The sequence below is a fragment of the Mesoplodon densirostris genome, chromosome 16 (assembly GCF_025265405.1).
Source record: "Mesoplodon densirostris isolate mMesDen1 chromosome 16, mMesDen1 primary haplotype, whole genome shotgun sequence".
NCBI lineage: Eukaryota > Metazoa > Chordata > Mammalia > Artiodactyla > Ziphiidae > Mesoplodon > Mesoplodon densirostris.
In genome coordinates this window covers 21,220,748-21,245,908 of record NC_082676.1, presented here as the reverse complement: position 1 = coordinate 21,245,908, position 25,161 = coordinate 21,220,748, and the positions used below count along the sequence as shown (strand labels likewise).

Genomic DNA, 25,161 nt, shown 5'->3' with positions numbered 1-25,161 from the left:
TCTAACTCTGCAAACATAGCTTGAATCCTGCCTCCGGTGCTCTAAGAGGTAGTCTGCAGCCTATGCTCACGCACCTGCAGAGCTAGAAAACTCACTGCTGGAGGCAGCTCCAAAATATGTTGCCACCCTCTGGTTCTAATTCTGCCCCTTAAGGCTGTGCTGAACTCCCTTAGTTACTCTTGCATATGACAACCCTTGAAAAAAAAAATAGTACAGCCGTGATAGCTTGTAATGTAACATTAATTTGGGATACACTGCCTCCTTGCCCACCGAGTGACGCAGGCGGCGACAAACTCTCGTGCCAGCGGTCCCTTCCCAAAGCTCGGCCTTTCCGAGATGTGCGGCCGCTGCCCAAGGAACTCCATGCTCCTAGGGAGGCCACTTAAAACCTAGGTCCCTCACGCTACAGAGGCGAAGAAGCGCGCCCTTTTCTACAATATGGCGGGTCGGGTCACATGGGCCCCGCAGCGGGGCTGAAACGCACGTCACGTGGCTCGGAGGGGGCGGTGGTCACGGGGGCGTGGCGTAACACCGCGGAACCTCCAGGGCCCGGGCTCCTCGCGGGCCACGCCCCGCGGCCCCTTCGGGGCCTCGTGCGCAAAGAGGGGGTGGAGCCTTCCTCGGGACCTTTCACCCCAGCATGGCTGCGCCCGTGGGACCGGTGAAGTTCTGGAGACCTGGTAAGGCCCTTGGCGGAACGCTGGCCAGATGCGGCAGCTTGACTTCGGTCTTGGCCCCGCGGCCGGCGTCCTGGCGCCTGCGGCCCTGCTCGCAGGCCTGACCTCAGCGAACTGGCCACCGCTGCCTCCGAGCTGGTGGGCTCCGCGGCTTAGGCGCCACAGTGGTCCCGAGGGATTCAGGGATCCGCCCCCCGCCAGCGCAGAAGTTCACCGTGTGATCTCGTTCCAGTCTCTCAGCCTCCACAGGCCTCGTTTTCCTCACTCCTGATGCCTGTCTTGCCCAACCCGTGCGATGGGGAAACGCTAAAGCGCCCACGCGTGTCCTGTTACCGCCCTGGGGCTACCCTGGGGCCGGACAGGGGTTGCTGCTCGGGCTTTAGGAGTTCATGTTAGGAAATCAGACTGCCTGGGTTCGAATTCTCGGCTCTGCCGTAGAGTAGCAGAGTTCCTTCGGGCAAGTCATTTAACCCTTCTTAGCCTTAGCCTTCTTACCTGTGAGATGGGCAGAATAGTAACATCTATCCTGTGGGCTGGAATAACGAGCACGAAGCATTGTTTGATGTAGAGGAAATGATCATTAAAAGGGAAAGTATCTTAGTCTGTTTTGGGGTTTCTGTCCGCCCCACGTGTCTGCCAGAAAGTGAGCACCCCCCTTCGTATTGGCTGTCACCCACTCCCCTTATTGCAGGCTAACACCATTCTCAGCCGCAAAATGATTGGCTTGTTTTGTTTGAATTTACTCATTAGTCAGGATGTTATTGAATGTTTACGTGCCAGACCCTTCCTCCTCTTCCATCAGTTTCCTGTGAAAAACAAAAGTTTCTTAAAGGGTTACCAGCTTGTTTTTTTCCCACCACTTGCACCTCTGCAGGTCTGGATGTGCACAGTATTGTATATTGCAGCAAAAATGAAATAAGACAGAGAAGGTAATATAAGGGAAACATTTAAAGAGTATTTTAGAGTGGTTCCCAGAAATTCTGACCGTGCCTATCAGTGATGATGAACATAAACCTAAGCAAGGGTTGTGTTAATTCTTTTTTTAAAATCTGTAGCTTGTCCCCTAACGGTAATTTTATGATTCAGCATTTAAGTCATCAGCCAATTATCCATCCTGAGTTTTATTTGCAGCCAAAGCTAAGATCCCCTTAGATAATGAGATATCCTCTGTTTTATTTATTCAAGCCTTTAATAACAGGTCAAAGTGTTAAGTACAATAAAGGCCTAAATGAATTGTTGAAAATCAGACCAGCTGCTCTTTTGGTTAAAGAACATGGGATTATTCTAAGAGTTCTATTCCATTATTTAGTTCCTTCACTGAAGTTATACTTACTGAACACCTCGCCTTGTGGTTAGGAGACAAATACGGATGACTAGGGCTCTTCTCTCAAGATTTATACTCTCTCTCTCTCAATTATAATATGAAGTTGGATATCCTCTTTAAGAGACTTTAAAGTGAGGCAGAAAAAGGTGGTGGTAAGGAAGATGAGCTCTACTAGGGTCAGACTGTAGAGACCATCCTGACTACCACTTACTAACTTGGTGATTTGGGAAAATCACAGTTACCCCATCTGTAAATTGGGAATGACACCTACCCAAAGGATTGTTTTGAGGATTAAATAAGAATACACATCAAGCTCATAGCACTAGATACATATTAACTATTATAATTACTTGGAAGTATAGAAGAGGGGGAAAGTTTGAATGTGTGGATAAGAAATACTTCATCAAGACGGTGATATTTTGAGGTGAACGTTGAAGCACAAATGAGGCTTTGTTCTGGAGAGAGAGAGGAGAATGGAGCTCTAAAGGGTGTAGCATGAACAAAGGCAAAGTGGGATGGTACCCCAGCAGGGTCCAAAACACCAAAATAATTGAGTAGCGTGGTGTTCAGTGGCAGGATATATTTTGGGGCGTAGTAGGAGATGAAGCCAGAAAGGTAAGTAGGGGCCTCATTGTGAGAAGTCTCCATGCAAGTTAAAGAATTTGGGTTTCGCTGTTTTTAAGCAGGAGGTAACACGATGAGGTTTATTTTTGGAAGATAACTCTGGCCTTGGTAAGCAGAATGCTTGGGGGAGTAAATTAGAGTCAGGGACGCCCTTAAGAGAAGGTGCTACTAAAATCGAGAAGGGATATTGAAACCTCAATTCTGGCATGTGAGCAGTAGGGAGGGACATTATGGGAGAGATTTTAGAGGCAGATGTGGGGGAAGGTAAAGTCGGTAATGACTCAGATTTCTGGGTTCAGTGACTATCTTGGTAAGTGGTTCTCAAATTTTGCTGTATAGTTGAATCACTTGGAAGCTTTTAAAACTCCTGCTGTTCAATCATACCCCATGGTAATAAATCAGAATTTCGGAGGGGCTAGGAATCAGGCGTCAGTATTTTTTAAAGATCCCCAGGTAATTCAAGTGTGCATCAAAGTTTGGGAACCAGTGTTCTAGGTAAACTGTTGTCATTCACTGAGATGGGAATGGATTTAGTGCACACTTACTGGGCCCTTTATGCTAGTCACTTTTACTTACGTCATCTTATTAAGCGGTAACAATATCTTAAAAAAATTTTTTTTTAAATTATTTTTGGCTGCGTTGAGTCTTCGTTGCTGTGTGTGGGCTTTCTCTAGTTGCGGCGAGTGGGGGCTACTTTTCGTTGCAGTGCATGGGTTCTCATTGTGGTGGCTTCTTTTGTTGTGGAGCACGGGCTCTAGGTGTGTGGGCTTCAGTAGCTGTGTCTCGTGGGCCCTAGAGTGCATGCTCAGTAGTAGTGGCGCACGGGCTTAGTTGCTCCACGGCATGTGGGATCTTCCCGGACCAGGGATTGAACCCGTGTCCCCTGCACTGGCAGGCAGATTCTTAACCACTGCGCCACCAGGGAAGTCCCGGTCACAGTATTTTGTGATGGAGGTATTACTCTCATTTTACAGATTAGGAAACTGAAGTTGAAGATATGAAAATAGGATGTGGGAAATACACGGTGAAGGTCAGGGAAGTGAGTGAGACTGGGTATAAGGCTAGATGAATATGTCCTATAGGCTGGGAGTCACAAGCTCAGGTAGCTACAGGGGGCCTCTGGGACAATCTAAATAAGTGAAGGTGCTGGGTGGGAATAATAGGGAGTGGTGGGAACTGTGGCAAACTAGAGCGTGTGTACAGTGATATGTGTACAGTATTGATTACACTGAAGCGTACACATTGCTATCTAAAGCAGGAAGCTGTACATGGTTCCACCCAATTGGTGTCATATGGGCTCAATATCCAGGTTAGAAATGGGAAATTTTTACATGTTTTAGATGAATGATTTCAAACATTTTAACAGTGGCATATTTGGGGTCCTTGAGTAGCTAGTTTGTGATCTCTACCAGTTTGTGATCTCTGCCTTAAGATCTTTGTATGAGCTGCCTGAGGTTTTTGTAGCAAAAAGTTTGACTTGATTTGCTAGTACAAGTGGATCAGAAGGGCCTGACCATTTTCCTTCCTTCATTCAACAAATATTTAATGATAAAATCAATGTTTGACAATGTGCCTGGCAAACGCTTTATAGCAACAGCTTTGAAGATTTTTGACCTGATATACAGTAAGAAATGTGTTGTGACCCAGCATGGGTACACATAATGTATTGTGTTGTGGTTCAGCATGCATACACATGTATGTGCATGCACATACACACAACTGAAAAAAGTTGTACAAAACCAATATTGCTTCTTGGGGTGCACTCTGATACTTTCTATTCTACTTCTAGTTCATCTTTAAAAAGTGCTAGCCATGACCCACTACATGAGTTTCCTAACCCATTAATGGGTCACCACTCAAGCTGAAAGATTGGGTTAGAGGGACTGCTGGATTGGTGGGGGGCAGTGCTTATATCAGCCTTGTTTTATAGATGGGGAAATGGTTTACAAGATTACAAGAATTACAAACTTGTTACTTGCTTAAGCACTGAGAATGTTCCCAAGGGAAAAAGCAAACTATAGGCAGCCAGAATGGGCTGTGGGATGTATATATAGTGGGGAAGCAGGCCTGGTTTGGTTGAATGAAGTCTTTTGTGTGGAGGAGACATGCTCCTCATTGATTGACAGTAGCTCTTCTCGTAAAAGACCTCATAACTGAATGTACTGAGGTGAACTTGGCTGTAGGTTAGAGACAGGAGGGATGGGGTAGTCAGGAAGACACCTGGGTGGATTAAACCTTGGTGTGGGAGGAAGTAAGAGACGTTGGGGGAGCAATGTTAAAAGATTCTAGACATGCTGTAGGGGCTTCCCTGGTGGCGCAGTGGTTAAGAATCCATCTGCCAATGGAGGGGACATGGGTTCGAGCCCTGGTCCGGGAAGATCCCACATGCCGCGGAGCAACTAAGCCCACGCGCCACAACTACTGAGCCTGCACTCTAGAGCGTGTGAGCCACAACTACTGAAGCCCGCGCACCGCAACGAAGAGTAGCCTCCGCTCGTCGCAACTAGAGAAAGCCCGCGTGCAGCAACGAAGACCCAATGCAGCCAAAAATAAATATAAATTTAAAAAAATTATAAAAAAATAAATAAAAGATTCTAGACATGCTGTAAAGGTTTAAAACGTTTGGAAAAGGAGGGAATTCAGGACAAAAGCAGAGCTGATGAAGATAAGCTATTTCTTTGCTCTGGTTTTCTTGGGTGAAGATTACAAGGAGTTAATCAGAGGTAGTAATAATAAGGGTAGAAAGGAAAGGAAACTCACCTCTTTGAGCACAGGCTTTATTCCAGGTCCTGTTCTATCTTTTATCTTGTTGAAAGGAAGGTCCACATTTTGGCAAAACAATACAGCAGTGCCCCACTTACCTGATTTTTTGCAACCTTGGACCTCTGGTACACAGCTATGTTCCTAGAAACTAAAGGAAAAGGGATCACAGATCTACAGCAGTGATACTAAATTTAGCTCTAGGGTGTCCCTGGACCTCCAGCATTTTGTGTTCTGATAAATTACATGCTGGTGTATTTTTCAGGAGATGGAGTTCATAGCCTTTATTAGATTGTCGAAGGGATCTGGGACCCCTCAAAAATGTAAAAATAAATCACTGGGCTAAATATTCTTATCACAAAGCCTCTGTACTTTCACACAGCATCACAGATTCTGAGTTCAGAAAACCCGGGAGGTGATAGTATTGGGTAATTATCCCTGTAGCACCCCTAACAGAGGGCTGTGAACTTCAGGCGGGGGTCGTTATTGATTCACAAAGGTGGCATACCCCTGTCCTGAACAAGTCTAACGTTTAGAGATAGCTTCCTTATGTTGAGTTGAATTCTGAACACTGTATCATTTACTTACTACTCTGAGTTCTGTCTCGGGCTGCACGAACAATTTGGTGTGAAAAGTTACAGAGGCTGATGATAAAAATTGAACCCATGTTCCTCCTAAGGCATTTTCCTTTTCAGGCTAAAAATCCTTTTCAGGCTAAAAGTTGTATGTTGAACAACTTTTCATGGGAGGGGATATGGCTTCCCTATTCTTCACCACCCTGAGGCCCAGTTTTTCGTTGTTTTTACCAAGAAGCCACTGTGGGTATCTGGTGTTTAATCTGCTCAGCACAGTGGCTTCTTGGCCCAGCACTTCCCAGCCAACCACTGCAGTTCTGTAATTCAGATAGGCGCTGCCACTTACTGTACCCCACTCCAGGGCCGTGGAGAAGAAGAGCCTTCCTCATCTCCCAAACAGACAACACACACCCGGGACTCCCGGTTCCCCTCACTGGGTCTTTCTCCATTACCACTTTATGCACTAAGTTATGTTCCTTTGGGAGGATGAATAAGAGAAACAAGTAAGCTGCGCCAGGGTAAGGCCGGCATCTGTAGTGTTCCCTGCTGTATCTCTGGCACGTCCATCCTTGCTGGATGAGTGAGTGAGTGAGTGGTGGAGAACTGTGAGCCTGAGCTCTGGCCCTGGAAGCAGCCTTAATTCCAGCTCCTGTAGAGAAGCCAGCCCCAGGGACTGAGAGGAGCTTGTCGAGAGGGGCAGAGAGAGAAGGAAAAAGGCCAGGCAGCATTTGAGTCCCCAGTTGGTGCCCGTTGACCCTGAACCTTGCTGCCATCCTACGGTGATAGGATTCAACGTTTGCCTCAGCTAATTCCTACTAGGTTTCTGCCACTTTTATTAAGAGTTTGGTAATAATAGCAGCACGGTGGCCAGAACTCCATACATTGTCCTCTGTAAGGTACAGCTGCGTGTGGCCCGTTTGGAGCCCAGTGGGTCTGCCATCTCCTTTGTTCTTGACACCGCAGTGAGGCTCTTCCATAGTCTCGTAGGCGCCTTTCTAGATGCTTTCCTGAAATTACAGTTTAGTACCTTTTGGTTGTTTGAGATTAAAATGCGGTGCTTCTGTTGTATATCTTCATCTTTGAATTTGTAACTTTCACACCATTTTTCTGTTCCTTATATCAGAGAATCTGAAAAAAACATTTCTGTTGCAGGTACAGAGGGACCAGGTGTCAGCATCTCTGAAGACAGACAAAGTCTAGCTGAAAACTCTGCAACGACTGTTGTTTACAATCCTTACGCTGCCCTTTCTATAGAGCAGCAGAGGCAGAAGCTGCCGGTGTTCAAGGTACATTAAATAAGTATGTTCAGTCATCGGCCTGAAGAAGGCTGCAGTAGCTTTTTAAAAATAATAAATTAATTATTTTTTTTGGCTGGGTTGGGTCTTCGTTGCTGTGCGCGGGCTTTCTCTAGTTGTGGCGAGCGGGGGCTACTCTTCATTGCGGCGCGCAGGCTTCTCATTGCGGTGGCTTCTCTTGTTGTGGAGCATGGGCTCTAGGTGCACAGGCTTCAGTAATTGTGGCGCACGGGTTTAGTTGCCCCATGGCATGTGGGATCTTCCCGGACCAGGGATCGAACCCATGTCCCCTGCATTGGCAGGCAGATTCGCAACCACTGCACCAGCAAGGAAGTCCCCTGCAGTAGCTTTATACTTGGCACTGAAGTGAATAATGTCCTCTTACTCTTAATGATCCTGTAGAATGCAGCGAGCTCAGAGATGCCCTTATCTGAAGGAATCGTCTGTTCAAAATATGTGTGTTAGTTAACTTTATATGTCTGGAAAGTCCTTACAGTTTTTTATTTTTGGTTAGATCTTCCATATTGGAAAAACTGGATGAAATGAAATGACATTCTTTTTTCCCCTCTTTGCTTTCAGTTACGGACAAGTTCAAATATACAGAAAAGTAGAGAAAACAGCACAGCAAACTCTTATGCATCCATCTTCAACAAATTACCAACATGTGGCCAATTTTAGCTTTCTTTTTAAAGGCATATTTCTTTACCCAAGATTAATTAAAAATACAAGGTTGTTTCTGTTGAAACTCCCACTGAGATAGTGATGGGATTTTGGTATGGTTATTACATACCATGTGCACATCCAGACACGTGATTTTATTAATCTCATGAAATGGACATATACTCATAAGAGACCAAAGTGTAAACTAGAATTAAGAATATATTCGTTTACAGTGAGCCGTGGTTCTCCAGTACAGATAATACAGTCCATGGACACACTCTTCTCCCCGTTGCCAAGTCCATGTGGGAAGCCAAATTGTAATCAGGAAGTGGGCTCAGAGCCAAAGATGGTTTAGGTATAGTTGAAGGGTATTTATTTCCTGTAGCCTCTGATGAAGGGTGATGAACTCTCCCTGCCTTGTATGATGTCTCTGGAATGACCCGAGTAAGTGGGGCCACCAGCACCTGTCTCTCTCTCTTCCGGACAGTGTTGGGTGAAAGCTGTCCAAGTCCTTGCACTTAGGGAGTTTTTTTGTCTAGACTGTGCTAATAATGCCTCTTCTATTAATACGTTCTTTCTCCAAATGGATATGAAACAGCCGCCTTCTGAATTTCGCCAGGTCACCTCGATCAGACTTTTCTGTGGCCCCAAACGTTTTAGTTACTCCTGTACTGATAGCTGCTGGGTTTCCTCTGCAGGTGATTAACCTCATCCATTACGTGTGAATGTAAACCAGTTTGACCCTCAGGAGATAAGATTATAGGTTCACCATTGAGGGACACAGTTTGAGCTGTGATGAAGTGTCTGGACTCGAGCTAGACTTTAGAGTTCAAACCCAGGCTTCATCATTTGTGTGCTGGGTGGCCTTGCTTCACTGCCTGAGCTTCTGTTTACTTATCTGTCATACGGGACTAATGGTACCTTCCTCATAGGATTGTTATGAGGACCAGATGAGATAAGCCACATAGAGCATTTAGTAAGATGTCTGACATGTAGTAAATGTTGGAAGTACAAGGATAATTATTGTTTACTGAGTATTTAATTTTCCTGACTCTTCATCCTCCGACGGTACTTATAATAAATGAAATAACATTAAAAAAAGAAAGCAAGAAGGTATTAATAACATATTGAAATTAAAATGGTAAGAAAAGGGGTGTAAGTTATTGATAAAAATCAAAGCAGAGCTTAAGCGTAGTTACAATCTCATAAAATGTTAAAGATAAAGCTAGGAGACCAAAAGGATAAAAAGTTACCCATTCACCACTGCTGCCCCCATTAAAACTAAAAGTGAAAATTCCTTTTTTTTTTTTTTTTTTTTTTGCGGTACGCGGGCCTCTCACTGCTGTGGCCTCTCCCGTTGCGGAGCACAGGCTCCGGACGCGCAGCCTCAGCGGCCATGGCTCACGGGCCCAGCCGCTCCGCGGCATGTGGGATCCTCCCAGACTGGGGCATGAACCCATGTCCCCTGTATCGGCAGGCGGACTCCCAACCACTGCGCCACCAGGGAAGCCCGAAAATTCCTTTTTAAAATTTTTTTAAAGATTTTATTTGATGTGGACCATTTTTAAAGTCTTTATTGAATTTGTTACAATATTGCTTCTGTTTTATGGTTTGAGGCATGTGGGATCTTAGCTCCCTGACCAGGGATCGAACCCGCACCCCCTGCATCGGAAGGCGAAGTCTTAACCACTGGACCGCCAGGGAAGTCCCAGTGAAAATAGCTTTAAAAATAGAAGTTGAAACTAAAGCAGCAGTAAATCAAAGGCTCACCCCCCTTTACCCCAATGCCATTTCAAGGCAGCCCTCCCCTCGGCTACCTCCTGTAGGCTGGCCTTCTCTTTGGGCCCTGAACACTGCTGTGCAAGGTTATCCTCTTACTTCCTTAAACTCAGCCTCGCTGAAGCTCAGTCTGGTCCTCTGCACCAGCTCTTCTTGATTTCCCTGCCTGTGCCTGTCGGTGGTACCGTCATTCTCCCAGTCTCCAAACTGGAAATAGTTCTGTCATCTCTCTCTTGAATGTCACGCGTCGGACTCTCCACTTGCAGTGCTTTGTATTTAGCACATGAAGTCTGAGTTAATGCCTTCAGTTTCCTCATGCTTCAATCAATCTTGTATATGGCTGCCCAGTTTTCTCGGAACACTTATAGCATGTACTGCCTCCTGGCTAAAGTCCAGACGCTAGCTCGACGTTCAAGGCTTTCACAGTGCGGCTCTAACTACACCTATTGTAATTCATTTCCAAGTCAAACCTGGAGCCTTTCGTGGGCTTTTTCTAGCGCACCTCGAAGAGAGTTCCTATAGTTTGCCTATTTCCGTCTTCTTTACTTATGTCATTTCCCTTTCCTGGGATACCGTGTGTGTCTCTCTCTGTATTCAAATTTTCTTTCAAGTTTTCCTTGAACACCCACCCATCCATCCATCCATTCAACCATCCATCCATTCAACCATCCATCCAGCAGATGGATCTACAAAATATCATTTACAAAATATCTGTGAAGAACCCAAACCTTTCCCCTTTCTCTGCCCAAAACAAGAGAAAGCACAGAGTCCAAGCAATCGACAGGAAAGCATCTAGACGAGCCCCAGAGTACCTGCAGCCGAATCTCCTTTGGGTGTTTGTAGAAATGCAGATTCCTGGGCTTCACCCTAGCCCTACTGAATCAAAAACCCTGAGGGTAGGGCTAGGAATCTTCATTTTTAGCAAGTATCCTAAAGGATTTTTACACTAAGATTTGAGAACTACATATTTAGACCCTAAATAATGCTAAATTCAAAACCCCAAACAGTCAATACCTTATTTAGCCAGGAAGGCAGCATCTGTCTCTCCCAATCTTCACCAAACACATTGCTGGTGTGGAGTCAGATGAGCTGAGCAGTGAGCAGAGTGGGAGAATCTGGCAGGTTTTTACTTCATTCCAAACCAGGAATTTATGGAATACCTTTATGACCTTCCAGATCATCGGGTGTGTCTGTAATCAAATGTGGGTACAGAAATACATTCTGAAGCTAAGTACATGGGATCTTGGAATTATCTGTGACTTTGCAGTGGCCAAATCAGTGTTTCTGCTCCTAATGAATGGGTTAAGGAATGCCCAAATGAAATATAGACGTAACCTATGGTTGCTTTATTGTGAACTTGGCCTTAGAGGTAGAGACGAAAGCATATTCTTTTTGTTTGTTTTCACAAGTTAATAAATGAAAAAAAATTAAGTAAGACATGGATGTTGAACAAAATTCAAAGGTCTCCTTCACACCCCTGCTCCCCGGCCACTTCTGCTCACTGGAGACAGTATAGTTACTAGTTTCTTGTTTTGTTTTTCCTCAAAGTAGCTTATACATAAAGAAGCATATATGTATTTACCCTTTCTTTCTTTTTTTTAAAAAAAATTTATTTATTTTTGGTTGCATTGGGTCTTCGTTGCTGTGCGTGGCCTTCTTCTAGTTGCCGCGAGCAGAGGCTACTCTTTATTGCGGTGCGCGTGCTTCTCATTGTGGTGGCTTCTCTTGTTGCGGAGCACGGGCTCCAGGTGGGCAGGCTTCAGTAGCTGTGGCATGCTGGCTCAGTAGTTGTGGCTTGCAGGCTCTAGAGCGCAGGCTCAGTAGTTGTGGCGCACGGACCCAGTCTCCCCGCAGCATGTGGGATCATCCCAGACCAGGGCTTGAACCCACGTCCCCTGAACCACAGGCAGATTCTTAACCATTGCACCACGAGGCAAGTCCCTACCCTTTCTTTAAAAACACAAATAGTAGTGTATCATTCACACTATCCTGCACTTTGCTTTCTTACATAGCAGACCTCATTGACCATTCCACATCAGTACAAATAGACATTTGTTCTTTTTAACAACTGTGTATTATTCCACTATTGAAGTGTTTCACAGCTGTGTAACCACTCCCCTGTTGATGAACATTTAGGCTGTTTGAATTTTTGGCTCTTATAAACAATATGCAGTGAGATGCTTGTACATACATCTTTATTCACCTGTATTAGGATGTCTGTAGTCTAACTTCTTATAAGTGGAAATCTTGAATCAAAGGGTATGTGCGTTATATATTTTGATAAGTTATTACACTCAGTTGCAGTTGCATCACCTTGTACTGGCACCAACAGTACCTGCAATGTATTTTGATGTATATTAGAAATATATTTTGGTAGTTCTTTTAAAAATTTCCTTCCCTTTGGCAAACAGCTAATTTCATAATGTTTAAATATTTTTGTTTAAGTCTTTTGAGAAAATGTATGTCTATTTACAATGTTTGGTTATACTTTTTCAGCTTAGGAATCATATACTGTACTTGATAGAAAACTATCAAACAGTGGTGATTGTTGGAGAAACAGGATGTGGGAAAAGCACGCAGATTCCACAAGTGAGTACATTTAAATGTGTCTTTATACTTAGATTTGATTGGAAGGATTTTGTAACTTGAGAACTCTCTTTACCATTTTTTTTTTGCAGTTTTAAGATCTCCTCTCAGAGAGGAAATAGTCAACACAACTAGATGTTTTTTATTAAACTTTTGAACTTTTATTAAACTTTTAATTTCTTTGATTAGAAGAAGTAACGGTCATCTTCAATTTATTATAATTCTAAAACAATAATAGAATAGCCATACTCTGAAAGGAACAATGGGAACTCATTTGAAGAGGTGTAATGCATAGTTTTTGTCCTCAGATAATTGCAGTTGAAGAGGTGCTGTAAGATGGATGCTGCTATAGTTGTGAATAAAGATTGACTTATAGAATTATGCAGAGCTATGGAAGAAACCTCTCTTACAGGACAAAATTTTATCTGGTGCGGATAGAAGTGGAAAGGATCAGGAAAGGCCTCATAAAAGAAATGACATTTGAAATTGGGGAAAAAATATTAAAAAGAAAAAAAAGACAAAGAAATAGATCTTGAATGATCAGTGGGAGTTGGCTGGGAAGATGTCCTCATCCAGTGAATATTGTGGTTAGAGATATTGGGGTGGAGAAGTGCTTGGGGCTCAACAGAGTGGACAGGTAAGATCAAGAGTGGAAAGATAGGGTGAAGTCAAAGTGTGTCTTAAGAGCTTCGACTTGGGGGGTGAAGAATGATATTTAAGTGGTCAGGGATAAGAGTCCTTGTAAGTTTTTCTTTCCTTTTTTAATATAGATTTAAAAAAAAATTAATTTTATTTATTTATTTTTGGCTGTGTTGGGTCTTCACTGCTGCACGCAGGCTTTCTCTAGTTGCGGTGAGCAGGGGCTACTCTTCGTTGTGGTGCATGGGCTTCTCATTGCGGTGGCTTCTCTTGTTGCGGAGCACAGGCTCTCGGCGCGCGGGCTGCAGTAGTTGTAGCACGCGGGCTCAGTAGTTGCGGCTCATGGGCTCTAGAGCACAGGCTCAGTAGTTGTGGCGCACGGGCTTAGTGGCTCCGCAGCATGTGGGATCTTCCCAGACCAGGGCTCGAACCCGTGTCCCCTGTATTAGCAGGCAGATTCTTAACCACTGCGCCACCAGGGAAGTCCTTTAATATAGATTTTTATTGAAGTATAAAATACATATCAGAAAGTACCTGTATCATAATTGTACAGCTTGATAAACCTTCACAAGTGAATACAGCTGTGCAACCAGTGCTCAGATCAAGGAACAGAACATCACCAGAATCCCGGAAGCCCCCGTCTCCCCTTATGGTCTCCTACCCTTTCTTCCTGCCCCCACAAACATACACACAGGGGTGATATTTATTGTCTTCTAATACCGTAGATGAGTTCTGCATATTTTTGAACTCTTATAAAGAAAAAATAAACCTTCTTTTGCCCAACCCAACAATGGATTTAGGATGGGGCCCAGACATAGGAATTTCTTAAAAGTTCCCCAGGTGATCTAATGTGTAGCTGGGGAAAGGTAGGCAGAAGGGAATGACCCAGTGGGAAAAGGACAGTAGAGGAGATGGTGACCTGGAGGGAGAACATATGTGCAGATGGTGTCAAGACCCTAGCAGATTACTTACTTCTTTTTTTTTTTTTTTTTTTTTTTTTTTTGCGGTATGCGGGCCTCTCACTGTTGTGGCCTCTCCCGTTGCGGAGCACAGGCTCCGGACGCGCAGGCTCAGCGGCCATGGCTCACGGGCCCAGCCGCTCCGCGGCATATGGGATCCTCCCAGACCGGGGCACGAACCTGTATCCCCTGCATCGGCAGGCGGACTCTCAACCACTTGCGCCACCAGGGAGGCCCAAGATTACTTACTTCTTAAAGAGAGACACAGGAGAAGGGCCATGTTAAATTACTGAGAGATTATCAGCAAGAGAGTGATATTAATAACAACAATGATAATAAACCAAGTAACAGTAAGTAGTAATTATACTAAGTGCTACGTGACGTGATACACATATTAACCTATTTAATCCTCAGTGACCTTGTGAGGTAGGCACTGTTGTTATCTTCATTTTACAGATGAGGACACTAGAAAGTGGTGAGGTGGGGGAATATAGAACAGAGGTAAACGGCCATGTGAGATTAGATGAGTTTAGTTTGTTTTGGAATTAGTCAGTATGGTTATTTAGTCAGCTGAGGATAAACTCTGTTATGTAACAAAGAACCTGAAAATCTCCAGGGCTTAAGAACACAAAGGTGTTTTTCTTCCTCATACTGTGTGCTTTTCTTGGGTTGATGACCCAAGGTGTGGACTGTTCCACGTGATCACTGGGACCTAGGATGACGGCACAGCTCCTGTCTGGGACGTGTAGTAGGTGGCAGAGTCATGAGCTGGGTCTTAAACCTGCAGACTGGGAGTGGCACTTCTCACATTCATTGGTCAAAGCAAATTACATGGCCAGGTCTGATAGCAGTAGGGTGGTAGTGCATACAGTCTTCCCACAGGGATGGGTAGAAGATATTTGGATCAGTAATACAATATAGCACAATGATCTGGTCATTTCCCCCAGCAAAGCTTAGCTACCAGGGAGCAGAGAGCACCTGCTGAGGGGTTGAGTCCAGGGAGAAGAATGTTCTGAAGGGGAGAGAGGAGTAGGGTCTGAGGATGCAGCCCGGGCAGTATGGCAGCAAACACAGGTGGTTTTTTCTTTTTTAAGTTTTTTTTTAATATTTTTAATTTTGGGGGAAAATTTAATAGATTCACATGGTTTAAAGTCCAAAAGACACAAGAGGATATAAAAAGAGAAAGATTTCTCTTCTGCCCTATCTTCTGATATTTCCTTTATGCAGATGCAATTGATGTTACAAGTTTCTTGGATAGAGATTTGTTAATTGGTTTTACACAGAAATGTGGTTTTATAGAGAAATATGTAAATGTATATTCCTCCCCTTTTAAAAATGCAAATGGTAGTATCTATACATGCTTTATGTACCTTGTTTTATTTTTTCCACTTAATGTATCAGTCTCTTTTTAGTTGCATAGATTCCACATAATTTATTTTACCAGTTCCCAGTTGGTAGACATTTAGGTTGTTTCCAGTTTTGTGTTATCACAATGATGCAGTGAGTCAATTTGCATCTATCTCAGTTTGCACACGTATGGGTATATTTATAGAATAAATGAGGTAGTTATGGAGTTGCTGGGTCAGAGGGCACATGCATTTGAATTTAATTATTATTTTTTTTTAAAAATTAATTTATTTTTGGCTGCATTGGTCTTTGTTGCTGCACGTGGGCTTTCTCTAGTTGCAGCTGGTGGGGGCTACTCTTTTTTGTGGTGCGCGGGCTTCTCATTGCGGTGGCTTCTCTTGTTGCAGAGCACGGGCTCCAGGCATGCAGGCTTCAGTAGTTGTGGCACGCGGGCTCCAGAGCACAGGCTAAGTAGTTGTGGCACATGGGCTTAGTTTACTCCGCGGCATGTGGGATCTTTCAGGAGCAGGGCACGAACCTGTGTCCCCTGCATTGGCAGGCAGATTCTTAACCACTGCGCCACCAAGGAAGTCCCTGAATTTAATTATTTTTAAGGAACTGTATTTTTAAAATAAGCATTGTGTTTTTTGAATAGGAAATACATTCATGGTACAAAATATAAAAAGCACAAAGGAATAAGTGGTAAAAAGTGAATCTCCTAAGCTTTGCTGGTGAAAATAGATTATATTATTGGCCCAAATATCTGCTCTCCCTCCTGTAGGATTATTCCTCTTCCTTACCACTCAGTTCCACTTCTCTGAGACAGTCACAGTTTCCAGCTTCTTGTGGAGCTAAATATGAGTTATGGCCTAGGAAAACTGGAAAGGCTGAGGAACTAAAGATCATGGCAAGAATATGAGCAGGTTTTTGTCAACAAACTGTTTTGAAATTTCACAAACTGTATGTGGAAGTTAGATGATATTTTTGCCTAGAGCTCTATCAAAACAATGGACTGTGAAAACAAGCTCTTTACAACAATTTTTATTAGTACCATCTTCTAGTGGGTGCAGTTCTTCCTAATCCCACTCTAACAAGAAGACCGGATTTGGTAACCCTTAAAAAGAGCGGAGGGAACTGAGATGAATTCATTCAATAACCTCCCTCTGTGACATCCACTGCCTCCTTTTTTTTTTTTTTTTTTTTTTTTAAACCACCCATCATTGGTTTTTAGTATGGTCACAGATTTGTGCAACCATCACCACAATTACTCTTTTTTTAAAAAAAAATATTTATTTAATTTATTTATTTTTGGCTGTGTTGGGTCTTCGTTGCTACGTGTGGGCTTTCTCTAGTTGTGGCAAGCGGGGGCTACTCTTTGTTGAGGTGCGCAGGCTTCTCACTGTGGTGACTTCTCTTGTTGCAGAGCACGGGCTCTAGGTGTGCGGGCTTCAGTAGTTGTGGCACACAGGTTCAGTAGTTGTGGCTCGTGGGCTCTAGAGCGCAGGCTTGGTAGTTGTGGCGCACGGGCTTAGTTGCTCCGTGGCATGTGGGATCTTCCCGGACCAGGGATGGAACCCATGTCCCCTGCATTGGCAGGCAGATTCTTAACCACTGTGCCACCAGGGAAGCCACATCCACTGACTCTTTTTTTTTTTTTTTTTTTTTTGCGGTACACGGGCCTCTCACTGTTGTGGCCTCCCCCGTTGCGGAGCACAGGCTCCGGACGCGCAGGCTCCGGACGCGCAGGCTCAGCGGCCATGGCTCACGGGCCCAGCCGCTCCGCGGCATATGGGATCCTCCCAGACCGGGGCACGAACCCGTATCCCCTGCATCGGCAGGCGGACTCTCAACCACTTGCGCCACCAGGGAGGCCCTCCACTGACTCTTGATGTCAACACTATACCTGCTTTTGCAGCATCTTTAAATTTCCACCTGTAAGCAACCATAAGCAGGCAGAAGTCTAAATCCCAGGTGTATTGAGAGACTGGCTTCATGGACAGACTTATTATTATGCAAATTGTTTTTCTTTCCCCTAACACTAGTACTAAGAGATTGACTACGAGAGCGTGTGTGTTTTATTTTGGATGGTAGAACTGTGTCCTGGTTTTATGGCTTTGGTTTGCTGAGCTTGAATCCTCGCTGTTAGATTTTTACCTGTGTCCTCGGACAAAGCATATGACCTCTTTGTTTCCTTATCTCTAAATTACTGATGATGCTATTACCTTCTGCATTGGATTTGTTGTGAGGATTAAATGGGGTTATGCATACCAGACAGTTCCTGGCACTTAGTGATGTACTTGGTGAATCTTAGCCATTATTGTTGTAGTTCTGTTTCTGAATTTGTGTTGATTGGGGTGGTTGGTAGTATTTTGTGTATGTATTCAGTCCAAGACAGAAATTTCACAGTTTTGATAGCAAAAACCCTACATTATGTAAAACACTCTGTTCCTTACAGGCGTTTTAAAAATTATTTTTAGCTAATTTTAGACTAATGGGAAAGTTGCAAAAATAATACAGAATTCCCTTAGACCCCTTGCCCCACTTCCCCTACTACAGTAATCAAAAGCAGGACAGTAACAATACCAGTAATCAGACTACAGATCTTATTTAAAGTTCATCAGTTTCCCCACCAAAGTTCCTTCTCAGAAGACCCAGGATCCTTCTCCCTGGTCTCCTCCAGTCTATGAAAGTTCCCCATTCTTTCTTTATCTTTTATGACCTTGACATTTTTGAAGAGTACCAGGCATTTATTTTATAGAATGTCCCTCACTTTGGGTTCGTGTGACATTTTCTCATGACTAGATTGAGCTGATGCATTTTTGGCAAGAATCCCATAGAAATGATGTGTCCTTCTTAGTGCATTGTATCAAGAGGGTTGACATGGTGGTCTTACCACTGGTGAGGATAATTTGATCACTTTGTTAAGGTGCCAGGTTTCATCTGTAAAGTTACTGTCTTTCCCTTTGTAGTTGGTAAATATCTTGGAGGAGATATTTTTAGACTGCAAATAATCTGCTTTTCAAACTATCACCTACTAATTTTAGCATCCTTCAGTAGATCTTGTCTGCAGCAGTTACTCAGGTGTTTCCCTAATGAATAATTTTCTCTATTCCTATTTCCTTTTACATTTATTAAATGGAATCTTCTGTAAGGAAGAACTGTCCTTTCTCCCTCATTTATGTATTCAATTATTTATGTGTATCGGTATGGATTCATGGATATTTATTTTATTCTATGGGTTAAAATCCAATACTACCATTATTTTGTTGGTCAGAATGGTCCAGCTTTGGTCATTAGGAGCTCCTTCAGTTTGGCTCCTGTGTTCTTTCTAAAAGCCTCCATTCATTTTTTTGGAACACTTCCTTACTTCCTAATAACACAGACTGTTTCAGGCTTGTCTTATGTTTTTCCTGCACTAGCCTTGGGATCAACCACTTCTCCAAGGAGCCCTGGTTCCTTTTATTGGAGAACGGTGTTTAAAAATCAAGCTTTGGGTGCTAGGGTGCTCATTGTTACTGAGGTGTCATTGCTATAAGTCTCAGTGGGCAGATTTAGGAAATATATATGAATACTAAATCCCTACATAATCCCACGTATATATCTGTATCAATCTGTATATATATTAAAAATCCTGAATTTATGCTGATACTTCGTTGATTCCAATCCCACATCATAGGGCTCATTCTAGCCTTTCCTTACTTGTAACTCTTCTTCAACAGTGAGAAACTCCATCCTCATTGTCTACAATGTATTTATTTATTTGTTAAATTCTGAGGGACACATGAAGTAGCTTCAGAATTCCTAACCCATACCCCTAACGTTTACTAAGTAGACTACAACACTTAGGTACGGTTCTTTCCATCTCTGGCCTTCAGTCAAGATGCTGTTTTCAGTTACTTAGGTTGGTTCTTTTCTTCTCCCACCCCCTTCAGTGTGATCAGTTATTCATTTGTAGTACAGAAAGGGTCATTTGATAGCGTTTGCATTTCTTTTGGTTTCCCTCCACATCCTGGTTGGTTTTGTGTATTTATTTGGGTACTTGAAGAGTATGTGCAACATGACTGTGGTTCTGAGAGTCAGAGCTACACAAAAAGCTCTACTCAAAGCATTGCCCCTCCCTCTTCATCCCTGCTGCCATGTTTTCATTCCTCCCTTTTTCCACCCCTTTCCTACCAATCCTCCGTAGTCAACCATTCTCTTTAGTTTCTAGTTTGTCCTTCCTTTATTTCTTTTGAACACATGAGCAGATACATGTATGTAACAGCATTTTAAATCTTTTTCTGTTATAGAAGTAATATATATTGATTGTAAAACAATTTAGACATTATGAAAACAGGTAACTCTGATAACCCCTGTTATGCATTTTGGATTTTAAAAAGCATATAATCAAATAAATACATAAGAAATAAGTATATGTGGCAAATAAATACAGAAATAAATCAGATAATAAATATAATCAAATGTAATGTATACTAATAAAATCTAATGGGATATATACATGAATATAAAGTCTGATTTTTTTTTGCAATAACAAATGTTTTATTGGTCTTGTTTAAAAAATCAAATTATTTTTATTTACTCTGACTAAAATATTTTGTATGGTTGATATTTATTGAATTGTCTCTGTGTGTACTTTAAAATTCTTTGTTCTACAGATTTAGCACTGTTCTGAGTGACCCATGGATAGTTTTTTTATTCCTTGAGACAGCTGTCGTACGGGGAAATTTTGTAAGACTGGGGAGTCAGAATGTTGAATTTACGCCTTAGTTCTTCTGATTATCACCTCTGTTGTGAACTTAAGCACATGACCTAACATTTCAAAACCTCAGATGCCTCATTTGCAAAATAGTTTTTAAAATCTCTGCTGGGAGAAGAACCATCTGTTAATTCTTTTCTCAGTGATTTTAACAGAATCCAGGGTCATCTTGGGGGAGATTGTCTCTGGAGAAGTGGTGTCAGGTGTATACTGAAATGTGATTTTATTTGTAGTACCTCGCAGAAGCTGGCTGGACAGCCGAAGGAAGAGTGGTGGGAGTGACCCAGCCCCGAAGAGTGGCTGCTGTTACAGTGAGTTTCTCTTTTGTTGTAAAGACTCTGTGTCTTCTATTTCGGTGACTTTTTCCTTGTTTCCTAAAAGCTGCAAATGAATATGATTTGCAGCTCCTCAAGAATTTAATTCTTCACTTGAAAAAGAACTATGATTATTTTTGTAAAATTGATACCTGTACATTATGAATTTTTATGTAGTAATAAAGTACAGAAGTCAAAACAAAAAAAGCGATTAAAAAAAAAACAAAACCAAAACCCAGATCTCACCACCCAGCAAAAATAGTTTGAACATTTGTGAACATCATTTCAAGTTTCTCTTTTATGTTCACATAAAAATGAATGGTTGGCTGGATGGATAGAAATGATTTTATAAAAATGGGTTGATAGCCATATATTTGCTTTTGTTGAATTTAACAAAAGAGGAAACTGCAGTGAAATAGGAGTAATTACTGAACTTTGGATAAATAATTTTTCACTACAAGAGAATTTATTAAAGCTTGAAAACTAAGAAAAAGGATTACAAAAAGCTTTAGGGTGTTACTTATTTTTGGAACTACGTTATAGGTAGTTGCCTATCACAAGAGTAAATTAGCGCACTGATTCTTTCTACCGTTCCTCCCTCCATTTGTGATAAATGCAGTGCTATAATTTTTATTTCAAGATTTATAAATATATATTCTTTTTTGTAATCATAACTCCCACAGGTATTTAACTTTAATTCTAGTTTAATAATCACTAATAATTTTCCAAGGTTTTGCCAACTTTGAATTGCTCATTTCCTTTTATTTCTTGATTGGCTGAATTTTACATGCCTGAGAATGTCTGTTTGTGGTCTTTGTTGATATAAAATTCTTGATTCATCCTCTCTAGGAGCTGTGCAGACACTGCTCCACTGTCTTTTTGCCTGGAGGATCACTGTATAGAAACAGTCTGAGGTCCAGTGGAGTTTTCCACTCTCTACCTTCCTGGCCTACTTTTTCTGCTTGAATGCTTGTAACATGCTTGTTTTTGTACCAGGATATGTCTTGATGCTGATTGTTCTATCTCACTTTTTCTTAAATGTGGAAGAACTTTTAATCTTCAGGCTCAACCTCATTATATCAGGCAGGTTTTCATCCGTTATTTCTTGGCACACTTTTCTGTTCCATTTATTTTTTTCTCTTTCTAAGAGCACCAATTAAGTGTATATTAGATCCCCTTTGTCTCTTTTTAGTATTTAGCACCCTCTCTGGAATCATCTGTTTTCCAGTTTGTTTTGTGAGATTTCTTCAAGCCTGTCCACAATGTTCATGATGGTTTTTAGTCAAATTTATTCTATTTTGCTTCCTTTGTATCTTTATCTGGGTCTCATAATCACTTCTTTGAATGCTTTTTTGTTTCTTTACTAGCTAGAGAAGCGAATATTTAGAATGGGTGGAGATATTACAATACATTACAAATTTTAAAAGCTGATAATACCACAAACATTTTTTAAACATCCAGAAAATAGCATCGTATTTTTATTAATTAACTGACACATTTCTGTAAATCTTTTTTCCTGCAGTTTTTGGCTCTGTCCCCACTGACCACCTCTCCACTTGACAATGATTTCCCATTATCTTCCTTCAGAGAGCAGAGCAGTATTTTAATGTTTCTCTAGCATGTGGGTGATTTCGATTTGCTTTTTATCATTGATACTGTGGAGAACCTCCTTTGACTTTGTAGCATTTGTAGCATTGTGTAAATTTGGGGGATTATTCTCACATTTGGGAAAAGCCTCTCTGTAACTTCTTTCATGTTCAGGCTGTGAGATTTGGAGGATGTCCACAGATCGGTTTCTGACCTGTACATTTGAGACCTTGTTTCTCCTCAACTGTGCTTTGACTTTGTCTCTTCTTTAAGTTGTTTTAGCTTAAGCTTGTGATTTCTTTGAAACTGGATTTCTTTGGCTGAATTCTACTTCTGTTTCTTTGGGTAATACTTTTGCAATTTCCTTTTTAAACTGCTTTTTTGCTCATGTTCCTTTCTTTCCTTCTTTCTTAGTTGGCCTTAATGCAGTGGGCTGTGTTGGTATTTTTATGATAACTACTTATCTTTGAGTGGGCTTATTTGCTAGCTGCAGAATTGTGAGGTTGTTCTGGTCTGGCCTCTCACCAAATCTCTTATTGTCCTTTGCTGGTGGGGGATGAGGATGAAGATCTGATCCAGCACTCCTTAGTGATTTGAGAGGTCTCTTGCAGCTCATGATAAGATCCTTTGGGCTCTCTGATTTGGGATTGATAACTTGCTATCGGATTGCCTGCCGTCTCCTTCAACTCCCCCTCTTTTGTGATTCTTTGCTGTCAAAGTGGGTCTCCACTGAGACATTTCCTGTGTCTCCTGGGTCTGAACACACTACTGCTTCTTGTCTTCCTAATACAAGGCTTGTCAGCCCTGCCTTTTAAGGAGGTGACACATTAAGGAAGCCAGCAGCCTGCTCTGGTTGTGAGGAGGCCTGGGCCTCTCTTCTAGATTCAGACCTCACAGTATTTGGCAACTGTGTTTCCTAGTTTGTTGTTTGGGCTTGTGCCAGTTTCCTTCTTTCATTGGAGATGCAGGTTTTGGTTGGTAATGTTTTATTTATTTATTTTTTTGTTTTAAATTAGCTCTGAGAGAGGGAAATGGGGGCAAAGATGCCTTTATTTTGCCATCTCTACCTGGACAAGAAATTAATTCTATTTCCTTGAGTTATTTTTACTCCTTATTGAGTTTTAATTATTGTGTAATTCTTTTCCCCCAGAGTTCATTTTAATTGTCTTCAAAGTTAGACATTGTTGATAAACATTTCCCAAGTCTTCTGTGTGTGTGTAAAAATGGAGATAAGGGTTCGGCAACTAGATTGCAATGTTAGACGTAACCTTTTATGTCATGAAAGATGATTCAGTTACTTAAAACATTTGAACAACTTTTTGTTTGTGGTTTGGAATCCCAGCTCTTAATCAATTTGCATTTTTCCTCCAAATTTGTAGCCATGGATAATTTCCATGAAACCACATGCTTTCTCTTAAAGAACAAAGAGTATATAAATTAGCTGTGTAGTATTAATAGAGCTGTCCAGTTTGAAATGCTACATCTCAGAAAGTACTTTGTGTGCAGACTAAAATCTGAAAACAATCTCAGAGCCTAAGAACAGATTACACAAGCCATTGCCTGATCTCTGCGAGAGGCAATTCCTTAATGAGTATGTTCATTGGACTCATATAGTCTGGGTTTGACTTCAAGACCAGGCCCTGCCGTGATCTATGATTCAGGACAAGCTCTAAGCCTGTCTTATTTCAGTTTCTTTCTTTGTAAAAAAGAGGGTCTCTTGCCCACCTCATGGACTGTGTACATGTTTAATAAGATAAAATTTGTGAAAGCTTGGAGCACAGCACCTGCACATAGGAGGTGCTCAGTGATTGGTGACTGGTTTTTCTTTTGACCTCCTTTTCCTATATCTGTTTGTTTCTATTAAAAAGGTATGTTTATCCAGTCTAATTGATGAGGTTATTGGGACTAGAACTTAAACAGTAGAGGTAAAAATCTATTAAAGAGCCAACAGAATATGGCCTTTCAAATGTCCAGTGGTGTGATCATACACGATAAAATTTCTAAAAAGGAATTTGAAGTTAAAATCCATTTTGTAGCAAATGTATACAAATAGTGAAATAATAAGAATAAATATGTTTGGCTTCATAAAATGATTACATTTTTATGGAGAGGTTGGTTCATTTATGCTCATTCTTATGAGCCAGTTTTCCCCATAAGCTCCAGTATCTCTGTGCACACATTTGCTGTTTGTACCATTTTTCAAGATTTATAGTTTAATGTTCTGTAGGGTTGAAATTGAAACAATAACAATAACAAAACTGCCCCTGTGAAGCACTGGTTATTGGGAGCTATTACCTCCAGAGGTAGAGCAGTGTAGGATGAATTTCTGGTTTCATAAGATGTTTTGAAAGACTATATGGTGTATACCAGCTGCTCCATGACTGATTCTGTCTTGGCCTCTTAGATCTGTAATTTCAAGTCATCTGGCAGAACCACTTCTGATCCTCATCTGCTCTTCAGTTTCTTAAACACCAATGGTCAGATAACGCCCAGTGTGCTAGGCTCGCAGAGCTGCGTGCAGGGAGCCTCTGGGCTCCTGAGTCTGGGGCTGCTGCGGCCCGATGGCTGTAGCTGAAAGCTCTGCCTCTGGACACCTTCTCTGTCAGCTCATGTTCCAAACTCAGGATGCAGGGACTCCATGGGGAGGTTGCCTCACCTGTGAAAGGAGGAGACGAGATGCATGGGGGTTGGTTGGTGGGCCGGGTCCCCAGGGAACTTCCGTAATTTTGTTTCCCTTTGGTTCTTTATTAGTTAGATAGTTTACATAATGAGCATTAAACTTTCTTTTCTTTCAAGGTAAACTAAGTTATAAGCATTATTGTTCTTCCACTTTTATGTTTATTCAGTATTTCGGATATTTTCTATTCATAAGTTAATAGCCTTTGAATGGCCTTCTGGAGTAGTAGGAGATCTTGCGGTTGGATTCTTTTTTCTCTTTACTACCCTCACCTTTTATTTGTCATCTATTGGTAGGTGAAAAATATATCTGTAGTTTATGGTCTTCATAATACATAATGTATTTTGTTTTCTACTTTTACTTTATTACGTTAACTTGGATCCTTTGTTAATCTTCTCATCTGCCTTTTGAAAAGTTTTCAACCTGCATTCTTGTCTCTATTTCCCCTTTTAATAGTTTTGGTAGCTGGGACACTGTAGATTATCTTGCTCTGGAAACATTACTCTTCCGCTCGCAAAGAGAAATGAACATGGCCAAGTATTGAATTTGATCATTCTTGTTCCCTTGCCTTCATGGTCCAGTGGAAGTTGTTTTATTTCAAG

At 41.9% G+C, this 25,161-nt stretch overlaps 1 protein-coding gene across 4 annotated transcripts in view; it reads left to right on the top strand.

Moving 5' to 3' along the window:
• Nucleotides 1-617: 617 nt before the first annotated feature.
• The window catches only part of DHX35 (DEAH-box helicase 35), a 74,676-nt gene continuing 50,132 nt past the window's right edge, over nucleotides 618-25,161 (top strand). For all 4 annotated transcript variants that reach the window (XM_060078805.1, XM_060078803.1, XM_060078806.1 and 1 more), the window contains exons 1-4: nucleotides 618-680; nucleotides 7,113-7,246; nucleotides 12,191-12,283; nucleotides 20,215-20,292. In XM_060078805.1, coding sequence (XP_059934788.1) covers nucleotides 641-680; nucleotides 7,113-7,246; nucleotides 12,191-12,283; nucleotides 20,215-20,292 — 345 coding nt within the window. In that variant the 5' untranslated portion in view covers nucleotides 618-640. The remainder of the gene's footprint in view (nucleotides 681-7,112; nucleotides 7,247-12,190; nucleotides 12,284-20,214; nucleotides 20,293-25,161) is intronic.